Below are 21,302 nucleotides of genomic sequence, written 5' to 3' on the forward strand. Positions count from 1 at the left end.
GGATACACACGGAGGAATCCAAAAGGAAGAGACCCCCAAAACATACGCAATTATGTGTTTTTTATTAACTCTGCGTTGGGGGCAGGGGGACTGAATTTAAGATTCAGACCAAGTCGAAGAAGTCGCCATTAGGGGGGTCCACTCGTACGGTCCGCACACGCACTCTCTATATAATTTTAACACATGCTGCGTTTTGGGCCTTTCGTTTCCCAGTCCTGGCTTTTTGTCTTCCTTTTGTTTCCACTTGTTTTTTTTGTGTATTTAAAAACTTCTCCTTTTTTTTTTATTTTTTGGCACTGCAACATTTCCCTCTTGGCTTCAAGGCTTAATAACTTTATTTAGCTTAGATGGAGATTGAGTTGGAGATGGAGTTGGCGTTGGAGTTGGAAGAGCTGGGTGATGAAGATGGCGATCGTGAGCCGTGTGTGTGGCTCAAACTGTGGGGCGTTTGAGGCACGAACGGATCGAGATCTGTCTTATGGGCTGGTATTAATTAGTGCGGTAGTCCTTTGTGGCCAGAGTTAAAAGTCCAGCCACAATAAACCACCACAAAAGGCGCAACGCTTTGGTGTTGCATTATTTAGACATCAGGACTTTGATTGATGATTCTTTTGCCGTTCGAGTTATATGAGCCGGGTGTTAATGCCTAACTAATGACATTCAAGGGATGCATAAAATTCGTGAAACTGATTGAAATTATTTTATAGGTATTTGCACAAAAAATGAGGATAAAAAATATGATAAGCCTTATTTTCAAACTAAATAAAAAGGATTAAATATAAGATGATTCTATTAAGTCTTGTAGTTTTTATAACCAAATTGTGCATTTCATAATTCCACAAAAATCATAAACCTTTTATACCTTTTTTCCTGACTTTCATAACATCACCTCGTGGTTAATTCCTTCACTCATCGTTCACATTACAAGACAAATTAGCTGGATGAGGTTCCACACAAAATCCTGCACCACATGCAACAATTAAACAATTCATTTATCTTAATTTGTCTGCAATTTCCTTGGATCACCTCGGGATCCAGCTGCCCAGATGGAAAAAAATTTGAAATTAATTGCTGGCAGGGACTTTCGTTTCCTTTTTCTGCTGTGTCATAATCTTCACACCCGAAAAAAAGGATTCACGAACGTTCGGGGTGATGATCTTTTTGGCCTGTCCCTTTTTTTTCATTTTATTTTTTTTTTTGTCTTTTGCAGCCTCCCGGTTGGAGGTTGTAATCTTTAAATAATTTAAGCCAATTCGCCGTAAACCGTTAAAGGTTGGAGGAGTTCAGGGCGTTGCCCATCCATCTGCCCGATCCCAAACCCGAACCCGATCCGATCTGTGTTAATATTTGCTCACGATCATCGGCTTTTAAGGATCTTCCTCTGACTTCGCCAAAAGGCAACCAACCAACATGAGAACAACAAAAAAAAACCCTAATTACCGCATTAAGGTGTCAAAATGATGAGCACCACCGTCTCCTTTGTCTGGCGTTCTTTTGCCGGCAACAATGTGGCAAATTTAATGAATATGTCAAGTAGTCAGCGCTCTAGAGTGTCCAGTGATAAATCTGCCTTAACGTCTTAGAGGGCCGGTGGTACCCAACCACAATTGACACCATCAGCTCACAGGCTCTGGATGAGCTCTACACTTTGCTTATGGAGCGTGTCCAATCACCAGATGGTGGAAATATATTTTGTCTTTGTGCCTGGGAACTTTTCGGGAAAGGTCTGGAAGTATTTTGCAAATTATGTATGTAAGATTTTTAGTTGGGATTATGTCATTTTAAAGAAATTATTTCTTAAAGGGTTTATATTTCGATAATATTTTAGATAAGTTATTGGATTGGAGTACTATTTATATATATTATTTACTATATATGTACTATATTTAAATTTTCAGGTTTTTATTTAACAGATTGTTTTAATTTCTATAATGTAACTAGGATGATTCCCTTGATACTTTAAACAGAATATAGACAAGATCTAACAATACCTATTTTTTAAGTTGATTAAATTAATATAAAAACTAAACAATTAGCCACATTTGGAGTTTTGGACCATGGTCAAGACGAATGTATTGACCAGCCCAAAGGAGAGTGGGTTTTGGACCATCTGAGCCTTGTGCCTTTTCCTTCCTTACCTTCTCCTGTTTTTGCCACATTCTTTTACGCTTTGCCTTCTTCGTTTCCACATCTTCGGGTTGTCGTTTTTTGTGAATGTGTGCGAGTTTGAGCCTTCTCAGGGTTTTGAGAGGTTCAGGGTTCTACAGGCTGCGGGTTCTCCAGGTTCCATGTTCCCGGTTCCAGGTTCCAGGTTGCAGGTCCAATGGGTCGGCCGGTCGGTCGTTCGTTCCATTTTAATAACATTAATTAAGGTGTTGCCTTCGTTGGTGTTCTTCACGCCTTTCCTTACAAATTACGCAGGAATTTCATGTTTCAGGTTTTGTTTCTGTAGTTTTTCGTTGCTGTTTGTTGTTGTTTTTATTGTTTTTGTGTGGTGTTGTTGCTGTCGTTTTGGATCCCGGACAGGCGTTCAAGCGGTCTTAATAGTTGTTCTTTTTTATTGTTGTTGTAGCGCCCCGTCTGTCGATTTTTGTTGTTCCTGATGGTGGTGGTGGTGGTGCTGCTGGTTCTTCTCCTTTTGAGAAAAACTGCCCAAGAACTGCAATTTGGCTAAAATGATTCCCGCTGTTGATCATTGATATGTACACCTCCAAATTAAGCCATTAGTTGGTGTCTATATACGAGATCTTGAATGTATAGGTTGTATATGGGGTATTGCCTATATATCAGATTGATATGAGGGCGCCATTTTAAGCGCCACTTGAAAGAAACTAAGCCGCTTTGTAGGGAAAACTAACTACACAGTGGAAAAAATTATTGAAGTTTAAGGGATACATAGTTAAGCGTAGAAATTATCATTTTATTAATTTTTACAAATATTTTCCTGATTTATAAGTATTGATTGTAACTACTAAAAAGTTATTAAAATTTTTGATAAAGTTTTAGTTCAATCAGTAATCTAAAAACCCTCATAATAAGTCATTTAGTCTTAAAGAATCTTATTATTGAAGGATATAAACTTTCGGTAACCCTAAAAATAATCTAGTAAATGACATAAATTGTTTCCCGTGTATGAGCCGCATAAAAATGCATTTTTATTAACATACTCGCACCATAAAGAAGAAAGGCAAATAAGGAGGGTTCCCCCTTCGGGATCTCTACCACCACCACCACCACACATAATCCAAGGTCAGGCCGAGGTCAATGGCACTCTAGAAAAAATAGAGGAGTAGGAGAGTAGAAGGAGGAGGTGGAGGTGGAGGTGGAGGTGGAGGTGGAGGTGGAGCATCATCAAGCCAGGTTGAAGGTAGCGCCAGGCCAGCCGCGTGTTTAGTTTGTTAGATGGATGACTAATAAGCGTCGCCACAATTAATTGAAATCCACTGATACGCATCTACCGAATGGCTTCAGATACAAGCAAATCTCATTAACGCGCCCAAGATAAAGCCACTGGAATCTGGAAAAACAACGCGGACGCCGGGCCGTGAGCCGTAAGCGGTGAAGAAGCGATGATATCCCAGGGCACATATATCTCTCTTGGCCATACATTTTGTTCAGTCAAGTGAACCAAAGAAGCAGCAGCAGCGGCCAAGAAGAAGATTCCAATCCGAATCCCAATCTTAAGTCCAATCCCCAATCCCGTATCCACATCACAGGCTTTATAAATGCATGCAGATACAGTTTTTGGTTTTATTTTATTTTTGTTTTTATTTTTGGAAGTCAAGCGGTTTGCATTTGTACGATAAATAAAATGAATGCGATTGTTAATTAGTTGTTGGAGCTGTTGGAGAGCTGCTGTGGCTTAAAAAGAAGTATCTTATCGCCGGGATGGGCTTGTCTTCTCGTCAGCCCCAAAATAATAAACCAAATAAAAGAATCTCCAATAAGAGCCAAGTAGGAAAATGCTTTGGAATTTGGTCTTAATGTTGGATAAGACTTTTGGGGTTCAGTGGTTTCTGTAAAATGTTGATAACATTTTTTATTTGAAGACTAAAACTATAACTTTTATTCATAAATATTTCCTTTCATCCACCTAGTCTAAAATCTACCCATTTATAATTCTAATGAACTTTATTCCAATGATAATCGGCCATTATAATTTATATATTTTGCTTCCGTTGCTCACGAACCAACATCAAAACAGTATTTGATATTCATTTAATTACATGCATTTAGTGATATATCGTTTTGAATTCTTAATTTATTCATCCCAAGATCGATCGTTATTTATGCACAATGGGCAAATCAATTTGAATTCTGTCCAAAATGCGTTTTGCATTTTTCTATTGTTCAGTTTTTTAGTTTTGTGCTGTTTAGGCAAATTTCTATTGATTTTTATCTCGTGTCGACAACAATAAAATTGTGTTAATTTATGGGAAAGTCAGCGGAATGACTATACCCAAAATAATAGATGGATACACTTGAATGAAACTGGGAAACTTGTTTTAGCCGATCAATCGATTTCATTGTGGCTGTCTCGTTTTGTTGTCTTCATTAATTTACGTTTAATCATTTATGCAGATTTCAATCAATAGGCGAATCGATTTGAGATACATTTCCGTTTTGTATTAAATTTTGTTGTAGCCAATCTTGTTAATTCAAATTGAATTTTGTTGGCTATTAATTGGCTGACAATTGTTTCTAATACTTACGTGCCTTCTTCCCAGAGGACTACTGGATCAGATAGTTATAAACTCGATTTATTTTTAGTTTTTATTACAACTATTTACAAAGCTTACATGAATCGATGTGTTTTTTATTTACAACTAACTAAATTATTAGAGATACTGTTAGTTATAATTAGAATAATAATACTTAAGCAGCCAAATGTTTTCTGTATATGGGTGTGTGTTTGTGTATGTTTTCTATCACGCGAAATGGAAAGCTTTCAAAATTCTCTTCCTGACTAAACCGAATTAAATAATAATACAAATGATAATGGTGAAATGTCGGGGGAAGACACCTGTTCACAGGCAGGTGTTGACCTCCCGATGCTCCAGGCACTTTTCGCAGGTCACCTCGCAACACCACTTGAAGACGCACTTGCAGTTGGTCTGCTCCTCGACGGTCCGATGTCGGTGCCCCCGATTGCAACACAAGCGGTCACAGCTATCGGATCCGGTGCTGGTGATGTTGCACTCTCGATCCTGGGTGCCCAGAGCTCCCGTTTTGGGGTTGGGACTGCAAAAGTCCGGCGATTCGTCGGCATACACCAGCTGGTATTTGTTCGGCGGCCTTGCGTGCGGGTTTTCCGGCATGAAACTATCGCCATCATTGCGCAGCGTCACCTTCCGGGCACTGTCGTAGCGGTCCCTCAGTCGGGCGGCCACCTCCCGGAAGGGGGGCATCTTCAGCCAGCAGGTTTTCACGGTGCATGAGCCGGAGAGGCCGTGGCACTTGCACTCCAGTCGCATGGCATCCCGAATTGCCTGTAGGGATATTCGAAAGTGAAGGGTAATAATGGGTTAGGGGCTAGTTACTTTCTTCTTATGTAATTTTAAAAGTTTAGAGTATTAATAATTTTACTCACCAATCTGCCTGCATTGTTGTTGTGCAACTTGACCAGCGTCCCCAAATCGCTGCGCCTCTGCCTTTGTTTGGCGTCGAGGAATACCCTGGAGTGCCGGAGGCCAAAGTTCACATTGTCACTGCATCCGCCCCACTCCCACTCTCCCTCCGGGAATTTTATGTTGTCCCAGAACTTGCGACGTCCTTTCCTGCCTCCGGGTCTTCTTCCGTTCCGTCCATTATTGCGTCGTCCTGCCAAAGGACCTAGTTCCGTCATGCTGGCATTGCTGGTGTTGTTTCCCTCGCGGTTCAGGGCCGAAGGCAACTGTTGTCGCAACATGGAAGCCTGTTGCTGGCGATCCAGTGCGGCTCCTGCCGTTTCCGCAGTGACCATTTGGAACTGACCCCCATTCCTCCGCATGTGAGCCTTGTCGCAGGAGCATTCCACCAATGTGCCCATGGTGCAGGCCTTGGTAACCGCGTAGGTAACTCCGGCGGCTGTGACTGCGTTTACGAAACCCGTTTCCCGGGAGTCTACAAATCAGAGAAGGAAAATAAAGTTCTACATCTGCATATAATTTCATTTTCTACCAATTTAAGGAGGGTCTAACTAATGTATTTATAACTAACCTAACCAATTACCCCCTGTTCAATCAATCTTCAATCATTAGCCTTGTCAGCACGTGTCGCCTGATTGATTTTAATTTGTCAGAGCCGGCGACAAAATGATTTATGGCTTGTTCGATTGGCGATCACACCAATCGACAATGACGACGACGATCGGCACACCACTCTATGCAAATCAGAAAAGCCAAACACCCAAGTGCCGGACAGACAGTCACGTTTAATGAAAGCGAAATCAAAATCCGAATCGTAATTGTAATCGCCAGGGTTTCAATTTGCATATAAGCTGTTAATATAGCTTTAGTTATTCTTTTCAGACAGGTGATATGTTTCGAGCCACCCCAAAAAGTGGAGTGTTACATGAGGGACTTCTTCGGCGGATTTATTTTATTTTTGCTTGACAGGTTGACAGGGCGAGGCCTTAATCCGGCCAAGGAGGAATTTCGGTGGTTACGCCCGTGGAATTTATGGCACACACACAATTTGGTATGTGTTTTGTTTGCGCATTGTTGTCATTAAGTGCTGAGATCGAGGATCAAGGAGATACTCAGCCAACAGCCAGTACGACAGCCCGCTTTCCTGTGCAATAATTTATTAAAATTGACAGCTTTGTAGGCTCATTTCAGGCGCTATTCATCAGCGCGGGTCGCTGCATTTTTATTATGCAACTTGATGGATGGTGCGGTCTGCAGAGCCTTGTCCATGACAGTCAAAAAAAAAGTACAAAAATAAAGGGGCGTGCAACGATGAGTTGTAATTAGGCAGCTAAAACGCGATACCATCTTCACTTTTCTGGTTTTTTTTTTGTCCCCCCTCCGCTGCTCAGTGACTCAGAAAGTGTCGACAGGGGCTGTGCCTGAATAATAAAGAGATCTCCATACCTAATAGTTTTCGGTCTGAGATGAAAACCTACTTACCTCGCATTAAGATTTTCCTCATGCTCTTGCGTAGAACAGTGCAATTCCAGCGGCGATTGCGGAATTGAAATTCGCATTCGCGGAAGCCCAGGTTGATGCCATTTATGATGATCTCTTTCAAGAGGGCCGAGTCTTGGCGGCAGATTTCGGCCAACTTGCCGCGCAGGCGACGTGTCTTTTTGCACATAAGGTTTGGATCGAGAAGGATGTTGGTGCCCTCGGCCCTGGAATAAGAAAACACGTTAGATTAATCTATAAAATAGTTTCCTAGTATTAAACCGAACTTAAACATCCAATAATGAGTGAGGCCTTTCAAAAAGGTATTACTAATACTTTCAACGAAGTAGGCACTCCTTAATTCTATATTATAGTCATGGTATTGCCCCAAACGTCATAACCGATAAGTCAACCATTTTGGAGTATCGATGACCAACTTTTTGTTTTCCTTGAAGGGTTTGTCTTGAAGACCCCAAAGGCATTTATCAGATAGCACTTTACTTTGTCATCGATGAATAATTTTTGAAGTGCCCCGAAGTTTGGCCGTGATTGCTTTTATTTTTAGACTGACTCAACGGAGAGTTCCAGTCACTTTTTATAGTTTTCTGCAAATAGAAATACCAATCGCAATTCGCTGGAAGCTATGTGTGATGGACAAATCGATCAATCAGTGACTGAGAGCAAAAAAAAAAAAGGCAACAGCAGGCCCTATTAAATGCGTTATTTACCCTGATCTCGAGCATAAACCATCCGAGAAGCACTTTCCACACACAACTGGAAATCGGCGCAAAGTTCACGAACAGCTAAAGTAAATTTCACGCGAATGTGCAATGTGAAAAAAGGCGAAAAACCTAGCGCAACAGCAACAACAATTGAGCTATTAAAAAGTCATAAATCTGAAATGGAAAAACATAAATCAGCGCCAAAGGCAAAAAGGCAGGCAAGCCAGGCAGGCAACACTAGCACTACTACCCCCAGAAACAATTTCCAGTAGTGGCCGCCGCCGCCACCGCCGCCTCTCAAATGCTGACACATACGTACCCCTCCATCCGAGAACTCTCCAATATCCGTACAAATATCCGAATAGAAATATAGTATATACTCACAGATATATAGTGTGTGTATGCTCAACTGCACCCACATTGTTGGGTAATTATTAATTTTCCACCTAAATTAAATTTTAACGCTGCACCAGCAGCCGGCAAATGGCATTCAAAATGAAAACGAAAATTGCATCGATTGGATCGAAAATTGCAAAATCTGGGTGTGTGTGTGTGAGTGAAATTTTATTGATAATTTTCTTTCCTCTTTTTTTTTTTAATTTTAATTTTGCCAACGCTTTAGCTCTGAAACAATAAACAAAGCCTGAGGACCTTTTCAGCGTCGACATTACGTATACGCCGCATTGGCAAAAAATAACCAAATCCAAATAGAACACACGCAAAAAATTGCATAAAAAATTGAGTTCATCTCTTGGATGTTTTTGTTTTCATTCTGGTTTTCTGCACTTTTGGCATTCTATGCAAATAAACGCAGACAGTTCAGCTAAGCAGCATAAATAAGTAAATAAATAAGACTACTTTAAATGAACTTGCGCGTGGAATGATTTACGCCATCGATGGCGCCATCCACTCATAAGTGGAAGTTAAGCCGACAAATATGCTAATAACTGAGATGATATATAGCTTCGATTTGTTGTCTCAGATATATAATCTAGAATTTAGTGTCGAAATTTTCAAACAGAAGCCATGGATGAAGTCTTTTGGGGCAAAAATGGGGGAACATACAAACATGATTCTTAAAATGAAAACATCAACTATCTTATTCAAATCCTGAGAATCCCTGCACTTTCCCAGCATTTAACCCAATTCATATAACCCAATCTAGTGGCCCAAATTTCTCAAAAGTCCCACTTTCCAGACGGCAGTAGATAAAACACTTGAATCGCTTCAGATTCCCATTATCGGTGCCCACCTGGGTTGCTTTTGCCACCTGGCTGTGCCCAAGATATACATACATATACAAATATATAAATATACAATGCACACGCACTCATTGAAACTCAAGGAGATTATGACAACTTAATAGCTACAAAATGAAAAATCCAAATAACAAATAGAGCCAAACACAGGCACGCACAAGTGCTTAACAAAAATATTAACTCCAAAGACCGCCAAACACAAACTTCCAAATGATAGACAAAGTGAAAACAATTGAAGTTCAAATCAAAATGATCATCTTCATCTCCGATCGGAGCGATCTTCATTGCTATCTGGAGATGTTGCTGCTGTTACCCTAGATGTTGCTGTTGCTGTTGCTGTTGCTGATGCTGTGTGTTGCTGTTAGTTCCTCTTGGTGTGTTGCTGCTTTGATGATGATGACGTCTGGGCTGCGTTGCGTTGATGACTGGAGAGATCTAAAGAACTCAAACACCTTTCAACCGCACAAGTTGCCACCACCAACAACAACAACAAAAACAGCAACAACAACAAACACAAATAGCTACAAGAAGCACAACAAAAAGAGATGATTTTTGTTAAGCGGAAAATAGCCGCACAGAGAGTGGAGCAACCGATCGTTCGACACTTTTTGGTTTTTGAAGTTGAACTGAAGTTTGCTTGGCAGCCAGCAGCAGCAGCGACAGAGACAGAGACGCGAGCGGCAACGTCGGCAGCGAGGTTGTCGGCAAACATCAAAAAAAGGAGCCAGCCAGCAACTTCAGGTCTCTCAGGTCCCTCTACCCATCCCATACCATTCCCACAATACACAGCCAACAAATATATGCATAGTTTAATGTCTATTTCTTGATATGCGGATAAAGATCTATCTCAGTTTTTTATATAATTCTTAAGATCTTGGTTGACTTGGTCTTTAAATGTATAATTTTTAATTTATATTATTTAATCCATTTATTCTCAGTGCATCCATCCAGTTTGAGGCCACACTTGCCAACGTATCTTTATTTTGCTTTCACACAACCAACTCCCAGTATCTGTGTGTTTTCTTTTTTTTCGGTTTTGTTTGCCCTGGTATGGGTGTCGTTATAGGCCTCAATGGATTTTCAGTGACTCCTTTCCCTCTCTATCGCCCCGAAATGTATCTTTCTCTTACTCCGGTGCTTTGGCATTGATCAAAGTGTCCGGTTGGGTTTCATTTTTGGTAGCCTCCCAAAAAAATGGACATACTAGATATGTAGGCGAAAGGTCTATGACTTAAGGATAATAAAAAAAATTTTCTTATTAATTTCGTTTCAGATTCTTTAAGGATTCGCGGATTCTTCAAGGAATTATTCAATGATGTTGGGAAGTATATTTTATTAAATATTCTTTAAATGCTTTCACTAAAATATTCTTAAAAGGAGATCATATATGCGTAGAGTAGTTTTTAGAATAAGCTTTAGTCTTTTCAGAAATTAAAAGCAAGGATTTAAGTGGGTAAGTTGGAAAAATGTTTATAAAATATATCCATCGAGTAGTAAGGCCATTTAATAACAAATGAAAGTGTTTTTTATTTACAATTTTAGTTCCAACTATTTTTAATGAACGTTCACCTTTGGTTATTTAGTTTTCCTCTCTCGAGTCTTTTGTATGTAAATGCATGTTTTCATTTGATTGACTCACTTTTGTGAGTTGCCTGTCCAGGTTGCAGATACTCTAACCCCTCCCCACCTGCCAGCCTGCCCCACCCCGGTGTGGCCAGTGCAAACAAATCAACGACTTAAACCACTTGTCAACATGCGAGTTGCAAAGTATTTAAACAAAGCGTTGACAAGTGAATGAATGGCCATTGGATTGGTCGCCAGGCTGCGACTCTGAAACTGCCTGAAAGTCAAGTGCTGTTGTGGCTGGTCAGTTTCATTTACGCGCTCAAATATTTGTCTACAGAATGCCTCAGCGCAAGTGCTGATCTCTTGTGCACACGAATTTTTCCAAAGAGACGATCTCGCCGTTTGATGTGGGCGGCAGCATTGACAATCGATTAGGTTCCCCCCAGCCAGCTACTGGCAGCAAAAAAATTTAAATAATAATACAGAAACACACCAGCAAGTAAACAAATAAGAAACACCGAAAAGGTGTTGACATGACGAGAAGTTCGGAACTGATCTCCTGGGTGCGGCATCGTGTGTGGGCGCCGCCTGCTGATTTTTGGCACCTTTTTTGGGGCACGAACGGGGGCGGAGTGTTTGTCGTTTGACAATTAGCATATTAGCGCGTTGGCTTCACTCGGGCGCCACTACTTATAAATTCATCATATCCTTTAAAAATTCAGTGGAGTCTTTTTTTAAATTACGAAAATGTGAAGAAATGGCACTAATGGCCACATATATGGGTATATCTTGGCCAATTTCCATCCGATTCTTGAACGGAATACCTTAATCGATTTGTAGATCGATTCTCCATCGATCTGCATCAAAAACTAAGAACAAAATATTTTTTTGATTTTTCGTCACTTTTTCTGGGCCATCCCCTTCAAAATGTGGAAAGTACATGTGGGGGACAATATGACCCCCTGCGAGGGCTATATCTTGGCCAATTTCCACCCGATTCTTGAGCGGAATACCTTAATCGATTTGTAGATCAATTCTCCATCGATCTGCTTCAAAAACTAAGAACAAAATATTTTTTAGATTTTTCGTCACATTTTCTGGGCCATCCCCTTCAAAATGTGGAAAGTACATGTGGGGGACAATATGACCCCCTGCGAGGGCTATATCTTGGCCAATTTCCACCCGATTCTTGAGCGGAATACCTTAATCGATTTGTAGATCAATTCTCCATCGATCTGCATCAAAAACTAAGAACAAAATATTTTTTAGATTTTTCGTCACTTTTTCTGGGCCATCCCCTTCAAAATGTGGAAAGTACATGTGGGGGACAATATTACCCCCTGCGAGGGCTATATCTTGGCCAATTTCCACCCGATTCTTGAGCGGAATACCTTAATCGATTTGTAGATCAATTCTCCATCGATTTGCATCAAAACCTAAGAGCAAAATATTTTTTAGATTTTTCGTCACATTTTCTGGGCTATTCCCTTCAAAATGTGGAAAGTGCAATATGATCCCTTGCGAGGGCTATATCTTTTTCGATTTTTAGATCGACTCTTCTTCATTTTGCATCAAAATCTGAGATCAAATTATTAATTATATTTTTTGTAAAGTTTTCTGAATGGAACTCATAGGTCCTCATTACCCAAAAAGTTCTTTTGTTTTAGCGTTTCCTAAGGGCTAAAAGCTGAAGTTTTATGTTTTTGAAATGTTTCCCAGGCATGTCCATGTCCAATTGGCGCGACAAAAACGCCGGCTAATAATTCAGGCATATTTACTATGAGCGTTTTCTTAGCCTGGCTTTGTCATTCCGTTAACAAGCCTCCGCCTCCTTCGGTCCCAGTGGGCAGGGCACGACTTCAACTTTAGCCTTAAGTGCCTGTGACTTCTCCAAGCCAAACTCCAACCAACAAAGCCGACATCAATCTCCCGGCCAAGTCGGTTGGTGACTTTCGAGGTGCGCAAATTGCGACAACGTTTAACTTAATTATGGCTCAAATAGGCGTAGCCGGGCTTAGGGAATGATCATCGTTCCACGGACATGGTCATGTTCATGTCAGGATGGCAAAACTGTGCTTAATCACGATGAATCGCGGTTGTAAGAAGGGGGAATTGGGCAGGCAGTTGGCAAAGGATTCCTCGGGGCTTTTCACTTCAACGACATTTTATGCCCGGAAAAATATTTTCATATGAGGGTAATAATTGGATAGAATCTGGAGATAATTTTTTGAAGTATCTGGGTATTATCATTCAGTTTCTAATACATTTTTCTTAAACGCATTTCCTTTTTCTACTTGGGCCACCTTCTCAGCCTCGTTTCCTTTCAAAATAAGATGACAAGAATATATTCCTGGGGCTCTTGCTCGACAATTTGTTTGACAGACATCATGGCCTGGCCCTGTCCCTGTTCTACCTGTTTAACTGTCCTCCAACTTGACCCGTTCTCTTTTGGCCCGTTCTCGTTCTTTTGTTTCGTCATCCAATTTAATAATGATGCAGCCAACAGTTAGTAGACAGTCTAAAGACTGAAGACAGACACATTCGTCAATGTGACATGGGGGAAAGCGACAAATTAACAAAATAAACAAATGGCATGACTTTTAATTAAAAGATTTGCAGGCACGACTATTGGCTACTTTGGGAGGAACTTGAACGTGAACCACAAAAATAAGCGAAACAAGGTGAACTTTCTCTAGAGACGAAGACCCAGAGAATCTCGTTAATGTCGAGTGAATTGTGTCAGAGATTCTGACTTTTTTGTGTTCTGTGTGTTTGTTTGTTATTTTGCTCATAATCAACTCATCTGCATTGGATTTTGGCAATTGGCCGAGTTTTGTCTGCTCGTTAGTTGAACATAATTATTAAGTTGCTTTTTTGCTTTTATTGCTAGTTGTTGGGGGTGTTTGTTGCTACTGGCTCATGCACATAAAGTGTGCCAAATTTTGCTGCAAAAGATAATCACGATGTGGTGTTACGGTTGCACGGGGCGTATGAGCAATGTTGTGTTGATGCAACCACCGACTGTGGAGCCAGCACAGCTTGAGACTAAGTGGCCACTTGGCCACCACGCCACACCACAGATCTCACCCTCGATTACCTCCGCCCCCTGGCTTGCCTTAACCCATTAATGCCCCAGCCTGGCATTAATTACCATTTCACATGCTGAGAGTGCCAAAAAAGAAAACGTAAAATCAAGCGCAACTGAATGAACCGATTTTCAATGAATGAAATGAAAATGTAAAATGCAATTGCCAAATCAAATTAGAATCGAAAAGCAGGAAGTCGCCTGCAAATGTCAAATGATTTTCTGCCAACGGAAATGAGCTCATTTCGTAGGGTTAATGACGAATCGAGGGAAAAAACCAAGCTACTGGCTGATCTTCTCATAAATTGCGAGATCTTCATCGAATGTTTTTAATTAAATTCCAGACACATCAGCACTAAATTTCAGCTCCGATCGACGGCAATTTGTTGTAAGTTTCTCTGTAATTGCTGCCTCCCCCATCCCCTCTGGAATTTTCATTCATTTAACGGAACATCTACCCACAATTCGAGTAGAATTCTACTCATCTCTGGTCTGGACTGCCCCGGCCTGGCCAGGCCCATTGCCCATTGATTATGATCTCAATCGCTCACACAACGACCGTTTGATTTAGTGCACTTTGCCAGCGAATTTTCGCAACGAAATTCGCACACAAACAAATACCGATTGTATGGGGGCTGTAAACCTCCGGTCTGGATTTTGGATATATAATACATATATTTCCGAGCGAATTCCGAACCCATTGTAAACTGCAAATTGAGCAGATCCGCTGACGATAACTAATAAAATGAATTTATTGTAAACTTATTGGGTTCTATTTATATTTTTTAGGGCTATTTAAGAGGGGAAATTTTCGGTTTTTAGCTATGGGATAATGAGCTTAACACCTTTTGATTACCTCGTTCATCTGTCATCCTTCATGGCCTGCTGGCTGTCATCAATTTGGTCTTTTATTCAGCCATTATTTGTTGCACATTTCTTTGTGTGCCCCAGCCGCCCTTGAGTGGCACAGATGAAGCGTAGAAAGTGGCACATCTCTTTTTTCAGCCGTCTACGCACATTCGACACATACTACCTACTATATATCCGCAGCTCGTTCAACATTCGACGTTCGACATCAAAAGAGCTCTGAACTTGAGCTTTAATTATTTAATTAATTTATTGTGAAAAAGTGGCAATTGAATTGGCAATGCAACGTCGCGACGTCGGCATGGAGAGCTGTCCGTCCACCTCTATTTTTGAGAACCCCCTTTTCATTATGCAGGTGTCCACCTTCGGTTTTTGCTGACGCGCCCAGTTGCACAGAACTCAAATTAAATTGATGCAGAAATAAAATCAAAAAAAATAAAATCGAAAATAAAATAAAAATTGCACCCACAAAATCGTCATGCAGTCTACGCCACGCGACGCCCACACCCACTTTCCCCTCCTTTGACTACCCTTACACATGCACCACCCGCCCTCATCACACCTGCACCACCACTATGTGGATGCCCTGTAAAATTTCAGCTTTCGTTGCCGTTGACAGCGACAATATTTCTACCTTTTGGCAAATAAATAAGAGAGAAGCATCCTCTTTGGGGCGAATTCATTGATGCCACTTTGCTGGCAAATATTTTGGCAAACTGCATAACTTATGTGTAAGAAAATGTCTCTGTTTCCCCCGAACTCTTCTTTCTATTTGATGTTTGTCCTCCTCGGTTTGTTTATTTATTTATTCATCTCGGGGGACGCCTTTTCGCCTGTAATTTCGCGCATAAATTGCTCCAAGTGTCATTTGGTTTTTGGCTCCTTCTTGGCTATTTATTTTGGCCACAATTTTTTTGGCAAGCCCCCCAAGCTCACCAAAATATAAAAACAAAAAAAGTGTAAGAGAGTCGAAAAGTTGCCATGTAATTAAATCTAAATCAAACGTCACATTTTGAAGGTCCCCCTGTGCTGGCCACGCTCGATTGGCTCAGATTTGGTTCTACATTTGCATTTTGACCATTTAGATCGTCGTGTTTGGCTTTGACTCACTACCAGCGGCATCGTGTGTGCATTTATTTTTGGGTGGGGGCTTGCACTTTTTTATTTTTGAATGTGCCACCGGTCGGTCCACTGTACCGGAAGCTGTTATGCCAATCTCTATCTCGTAAATTGATGCGATTTGACAAGAACACAGATGCTAAGCACGGCAGAGGCCTCCGAGCGGGTGGTAATGGGTTTTTTGGCATTGAAATCTGAACATAAATTGCAATCCCAACGAGTGCAGAACGAATTGCCAAAACGAAGCGACTTTGTTGGCCAAGTTGGCTAAGATAAACCCAGATGACTTAATATAGAGTTGGTAATTTAGTATTTAGTATCTAGTAGTAAATGGTATCACTTACCATCCGAATCCAGTCATTGGCATTGCGAATATTAAAATTGCAATTACCATAAGTAAACGCATATCGATTGAAGCCAAATGCAGCGGCAACAAACCAAATTCTGGCCCGCTGAGCTGGTGGAATTTTTGTGTTTTGTTTTTTAAACCAAAATGAGTATTATAATATAGGGGTTTTTATTTTATTTTATTGTTTTTTGTTTTTGTTGATGCTTGCTCTTAATTTTTTTTTTTTTGGCAGGTAGTTAAAGTTAAAGCGCTTTTTATTGCGGCCACGATGAGTACACGAGATGCTTATTTGAATACCGTTGACGTGTGCGAATTAATCAAGCGGCTCGAGCTGAGTGGATTTTGGTTTTTTTTTTATATATTTTTCTCATTTTGGGGGGAAGTTGGCGGTTGGTGGCGGAATCCCGGGCGACATGATCACCGATCGATCTCCTTTTTGTTTAAAGTTTTTCTCTCACAATTTATTGTGTGTGGTGTTTTTTTTGTGGAGTCTGCGTAAGATTCGTACGCACACGGAGAAAGCTGCCGGCGTACTGAGCAGCGTTTAAAAAGGAATATTATGGCCAGCAGCCAGTCGGCCAAGTTTTGAGATTCAAGCCACAAGAAGAAACACACAACAGGCACTGGGTACAGGACAGGGCACAGGAACAGGCGGCGAACGAAACAAACAAAAAGTTCCAAAGGCCCAAGTCCAAGTCCAAGTCCAAGTCTCCGAGTCCAGGTCGACGTTTGGGCCACAAAAAATATAAAAGCCAGCGAACAGCGAATCAAAAGTCTGGCCAAGGGTGGAGTTGGGAATATACTGGAGGGTTATGGGTATATTCGGGGATACAGGGCGATACAGGGATAACCAGGGAGTAGCGTAAAAAATGAAATTAAACGCGCGCTTTAATCAGAATCCCAGACCGAAAACCGAAGAAGTCGCGCGACTCTCTGAACCTTTTGTCTGCACTTTTTTGCCCTTTTTTTTTGGCTTTTTGGCTGAATATATATATATATTTTTAGCTTCTACTCCTTTTTTGATATATCGTATTTTTTGTTTTGTTTTTAAATTTTTGTTAATTTTGTTCTCTGTTGCGGAGAAGGCTGATGGGGCGCATCCTTCGGGCCCGTTTTTCCCATGTTGAGAAACAGATATTGAATCGATGAGGAGATATGTATCGAAGCACTCACTTTGACCGTTCGTTTCGATCTGAATGATCTGAGATCCGATAATATTGCGGGATTTTCCACCTATTTTCACTCTCGCGAAAAACTCTCGACGATCGGCCGCAGCACTACCACCACCGATTTTCTGTTCGATTTTCGAACAGCTCGGGCTCTGACTTTCGACTGATTTGCGGATCGTTTTTGTGGGGGATCGCATGGGGAATCTCTCGACGACCCGGCCCCACCACACCACAACAACATCAACAACAAAAACTATATACTGTATAGAAAGAAACAACAACAACAACATACACTATGAATGGACGGTCGGTGTTGTCGGTTGTTGTGGGTTGTCGGTCGGTTGTCGGATCGTTTCTGATTTTGTGATACGTCGCCGTCGAAAAGTCTCTTCCTCAGATGCCGCTTTTGCTTTTGCTCTGCTTTTCTGCTGCCTTTGCTCTGCTCTGCTCTGACGCTCTGTTTGAAAGCGTGAAAATTTATTTCACTCATGCGCGTTTCTCGGCCACTCAAAATAATGTGTTTTCAGTTCGGTTCTGAATCAGATCTTCTTCTAACGCCGCACTGCCTCAGCTGACTCGCTGTTGCTGTCGCTGCTGCCCCAACTGGCGACGCGTCGCTGCCGGCGTCGATGTCGACTCTGTAGTTTTTGTGTTGATTTTTGAGATATTTTCTAATGTATCTGTAGATTGTGTTGGATGTGCCTCAGTTTTCGACGGCTAATATGTGCCGGCACAGTGAGCCCTATTATTCTGCAAATAAACTGAAATTTGGGTCTTCAAATTTTTAAAAATATTATTAAAATTAATTATTTATAATACTTTATAATATCTTCATGGTTTCATTATAGAAATATTTGAAAATAAATAACAATGAAATAGCAGGAAAGTTTTAAAATGGCAAAGGATGACAATACGCCAATAAGTATGCTATATTTTTTCAGTGAATAAAAGCAAACATCCATTTTTATTTTTAATTTCTAATATAATGGTTTTAATAAATTTTTTCTTAAATATTTTTTAAAAATACTCATTTTTAACATGATATAAAATTCTCCAACAAACCTTAGCCACAGACTTTTGACCGTCAGTATGGGCTCTGTCAAGCTGTTACGGTTACCTGCTTCTCTTGATTTCCGTTCTAGTGACATTACTCTCCGATCCGATCCCCACCACGCCCCCCAAACTCCTTTCAGTTTCTTCCTCCGCCCGCACACTGCCACAAATTGTTTACATGCGACAAACTTGTCATCTTTTTTTCGTGTACATCTTGGAAGATAACAAAAAACTAAAGAAAAAAAATCATAAAGGTTAGCGACTCTGTCTTTGGCCTGTGGCTTTCCTGTTGTTGGGCTAGGCCACGGGCTCAGGTAACATAAAACCCAAAACAAGCAAAAACAAAAAAAAAATTTTAGAACACCTGGAAGTGGTTGAAAATATTTTTAAATAAATGGTTAAATTTTAATACTTTGTGCTCCACTGTCCAAGTGTCAGAGTTTGCATACACTTCGTGTACATCTCCCAGACACTTGTTCGTATCTGGGCGGCTAATCATTTTCAAATACCATAAAAGCTGATTTCACAGGGCCAAGAGAGAAGCGGTAGCTGCTACCAAAAGCTTAGAGCCAAGTCAAGAGTGATCAAAAAATCTTGGCAATATGTCGTGCTAATCTTGTGCTGCTGGTTTCTAAGAGATAACTTTATTCTGAAAGACCCCTCTGTCCTATATTTGATCTTGGGAGTTGGTTTGTCTTTGATGGGCTTAAAATTTTTAAATTTAATAATTAGAAGTTAATTTTTTTAAGAATCAAAATAAAATAATATTAAGCTTGTTGGCATCCCACTGTTTATTTTAATGCTTATTCATATATTATGATATATTTATATTTTGTTTGCTTGTTTATATTCACGTAGCCCACATCCTCCTTAGGATTTTTAATATTTACTAAATATATCTTGTTGTCAGGTGGTTGGTTCCTGTTTGTCTAAATTTTTTAGATTTTTGTAAACAATTACTAAGCTTGTCATGCCAAAAAACTTTAATTTGAAACTCCAAACTTTTATAGCTTCCCTCTTCGAATAAAATCCCTTAATTTTTTACAAGATCATATCGTTTTGTAGGGCAGCTCTATGAAATATATGGCTTAAGATCTTTGCTCGAATATGGGCTAATCGTTGTCTTATTATTGTAATATCTACTTTCCAAGATGATGCTTCAGCTGTTTGGCGCTTTTTTTGTTTGTTTATAAACCTCAAAGTTTTATTTTTTTCCAGCATCTCGAAGATTTCGGCAGCATTTTGTGATTGTTCCTTAATTGTTGAGGGCGGGGAAGATGTTTTGGTTTATGGTTTATGATACCAGTGGGCTGGGATGGAAAGAAAGGCCCCTCGTACCAGTGGGGCAGTGGGGCGAGTTGTCAGTCTAAAGTTCACAAGTTGTCAAAATGTTTGCGCTTAAGTCTCAGACATGGAGCATTTAGTGGCCCGGACTTATCAGACTGTGTTAACACATTTTACCAACTTTGACGTGCAGTTGGAGATGTATTTTTTTCAGCTTTTGACGGGTCTGATTCAACAAATAAACAAAATGCGAAAACCACACTGCGGAAAACAAAGTAGAGGGCCTAATTTAGATTTCTTTAAGTTCGAATTATATGGTACTAAGCTGCTATAGGTTTTTTTACAGTGCCTATGTCTACTAAAAGAAAATAGACACTGACGGAAAGCTCCTATGTGTCTCAGTTGCTTAAAAAACAATAAAAAACGGAACAAGAGGTAAAGTCCGACGTACTTCCAGGGCAATGATTAATGGATGCCAAACACTTTCGAAATCCTATAAACAATGTAGAAACGGCAAGGCTGGGTTTCTGAGACAAAGGCCTTACTCATAGCAAAACTGCATTTGTCTTCGATCAACTGTCAAATTCTTGATTTTCACCTGATTTACCTGCAAATTGGAAGAGTGGGTGGCTGGTGGATGGGTAGGGGAAGATGGAGAACGAGAGGGCGCTTGGCCCCCGTAGAAACATCTCGCACTATCAATGGGTGATCATAAAAACTTTATGGCCCCCCAGAAAACCTAAAAAAAAAAAACAGAAGCTGCCTCAGCAGCAGTAACAATTCTTTTAAGTGCCCTCCGATCGTTATTCTTGTGAAGAAGAAGCCCAAAGTCAGCTGAAAAATATGCCACTATATAGAACAGAGAGATCTACAAACATCAAATTTGTATATTCTTCTGTAGGTCGATTGTGGGCTGCTGTCAGGAAGGAGGGCGCTACATTCATCGATTGTTTGGTATTGTTCGACCGAATGACCGATTCGGGGAAACAATTCCCGTATTGTGCCACAAAAGCTCTTCTCTGATTCTCTTCAAACTGAAAAGGCTTTTGGCTTTAAAGAGTCCGAAGCGAAGAACAACAAACAAAAACGTCATGTTATGAGCTATTAACGTAATTGGAAAATGGCATTGGGCATTGGGAATCGAGCATTGGGGGAATTAGAGCACTCTTTGATGCACCACAGTGGCTACTGTGAGTTCGACCAAAAAGAATAATAAACAAGGGCGTAAATAAAATTCGAGTTAAATCGAAATTGAAAACCCATAATTAAAATCCATAGAAGTTTGAATCTTCAATCAGTTTCAATCTTTGAAAAAATTGGAACATATGGTGATCAATAAGTGGGGGATTGTGAAACAGAATTGCTAATTGCGTATTCATTTTTTAGACTTAATACTTTAATTATTCGAAGTCGTTCGAACTCTTTATTTAGGCCCGAGATCTCTCCCTTTGTTTTCCTCTCGTTCTCACTGTTCTTTAGTGGTTTTTTGTGTTTTGTTTTCTGGTTGGATACAGTATCTGGGCCTCAGTTTTTGGGCTTGTAATTAAAAACGCATAAAATCGAAACAACAAAGTAGCCCCACAACATGAGCGGCAGCACCACCAGCAACAAAAACAATCACAAACAGTGAAAAATGTTAATACTCTGCCTCGAATTCATTTTTACGCAATGTTCTCTTCATAATTCAATTGTTTTTATTGTGTGCGCCGACACACGGCGGTCA

The 21,302-nt window shown here is 40.4% G+C and overlaps 1 protein-coding gene and 2 long non-coding RNA genes across 11 annotated transcripts in view; 2 read left to right on the top strand and 1 right to left on the bottom strand.

Annotated features, from left to right (window-relative positions):
• LOC26514672 overlaps nt 1-21,302 on the top strand; it is a 66,210-nt gene that overhangs the window by 11,066 nt on the left and 33,842 nt on the right. For 5 of the 8 annotated variants that reach the window (XR_004311108.1, XR_004311105.1, XR_006507471.1 and 2 more), the window contains one exon: nt 10,361-11,430. This is a non-coding gene — a long non-coding RNA (uncharacterized LOC26514672). Of the gene's footprint in view, nt 1-10,360; nt 11,431-21,302 lie in introns of those variants that run through there. The other 3 variants (XR_004311106.2, XR_004311107.1, XR_004311102.1) reach the window with 2 other exon arrangements.
• LOC6498657 (protein Wnt-6) lies at nt 4,784-17,781 on the bottom strand. Of its 2 annotated transcripts, none has more exons than XM_001963225.4 (4): nt 16,069-17,781; nt 7,110-7,333; nt 5,591-6,102; nt 4,784-5,489 (listed from the first exon to the last, which is right to left on the bottom strand). In XM_001963225.4, exons 1-4 carry the CDS (start codon nt 16,128-16,130, stop codon nt 5,028-5,030), a joined length of 1,260 nt encoding a protein of 419 aa, XP_001963261.2. In that variant the 5' UTR covers nt 16,131-17,781; the 3' UTR covers nt 4,784-5,027. The 2 variants fall into 2 exon arrangements, with proteins under 2 accessions (XP_001963261.2, XP_044572338.1); XM_044716403.1 differs by lacking the exon at nt 16,069-17,781 and adding an exon at nt 7,835-8,416.
• LOC123257418 lies at nt 17,782-19,957 on the top strand. The gene is made up of 2 exons (XR_006507472.1): nt 17,782-17,882; nt 18,091-19,957. It is a non-coding gene; the product is annotated as an uncharacterized LOC123257418 (long non-coding RNA).

Source organism: Drosophila ananassae, chromosome 3R (genome assembly GCF_017639315.1).
Source record: "Drosophila ananassae strain 14024-0371.13 chromosome 3R, ASM1763931v2, whole genome shotgun sequence".
In the NCBI taxonomy this organism is placed as follows: domain Eukaryota; kingdom Metazoa; phylum Arthropoda; class Insecta; order Diptera; family Drosophilidae; genus Drosophila; species Drosophila ananassae.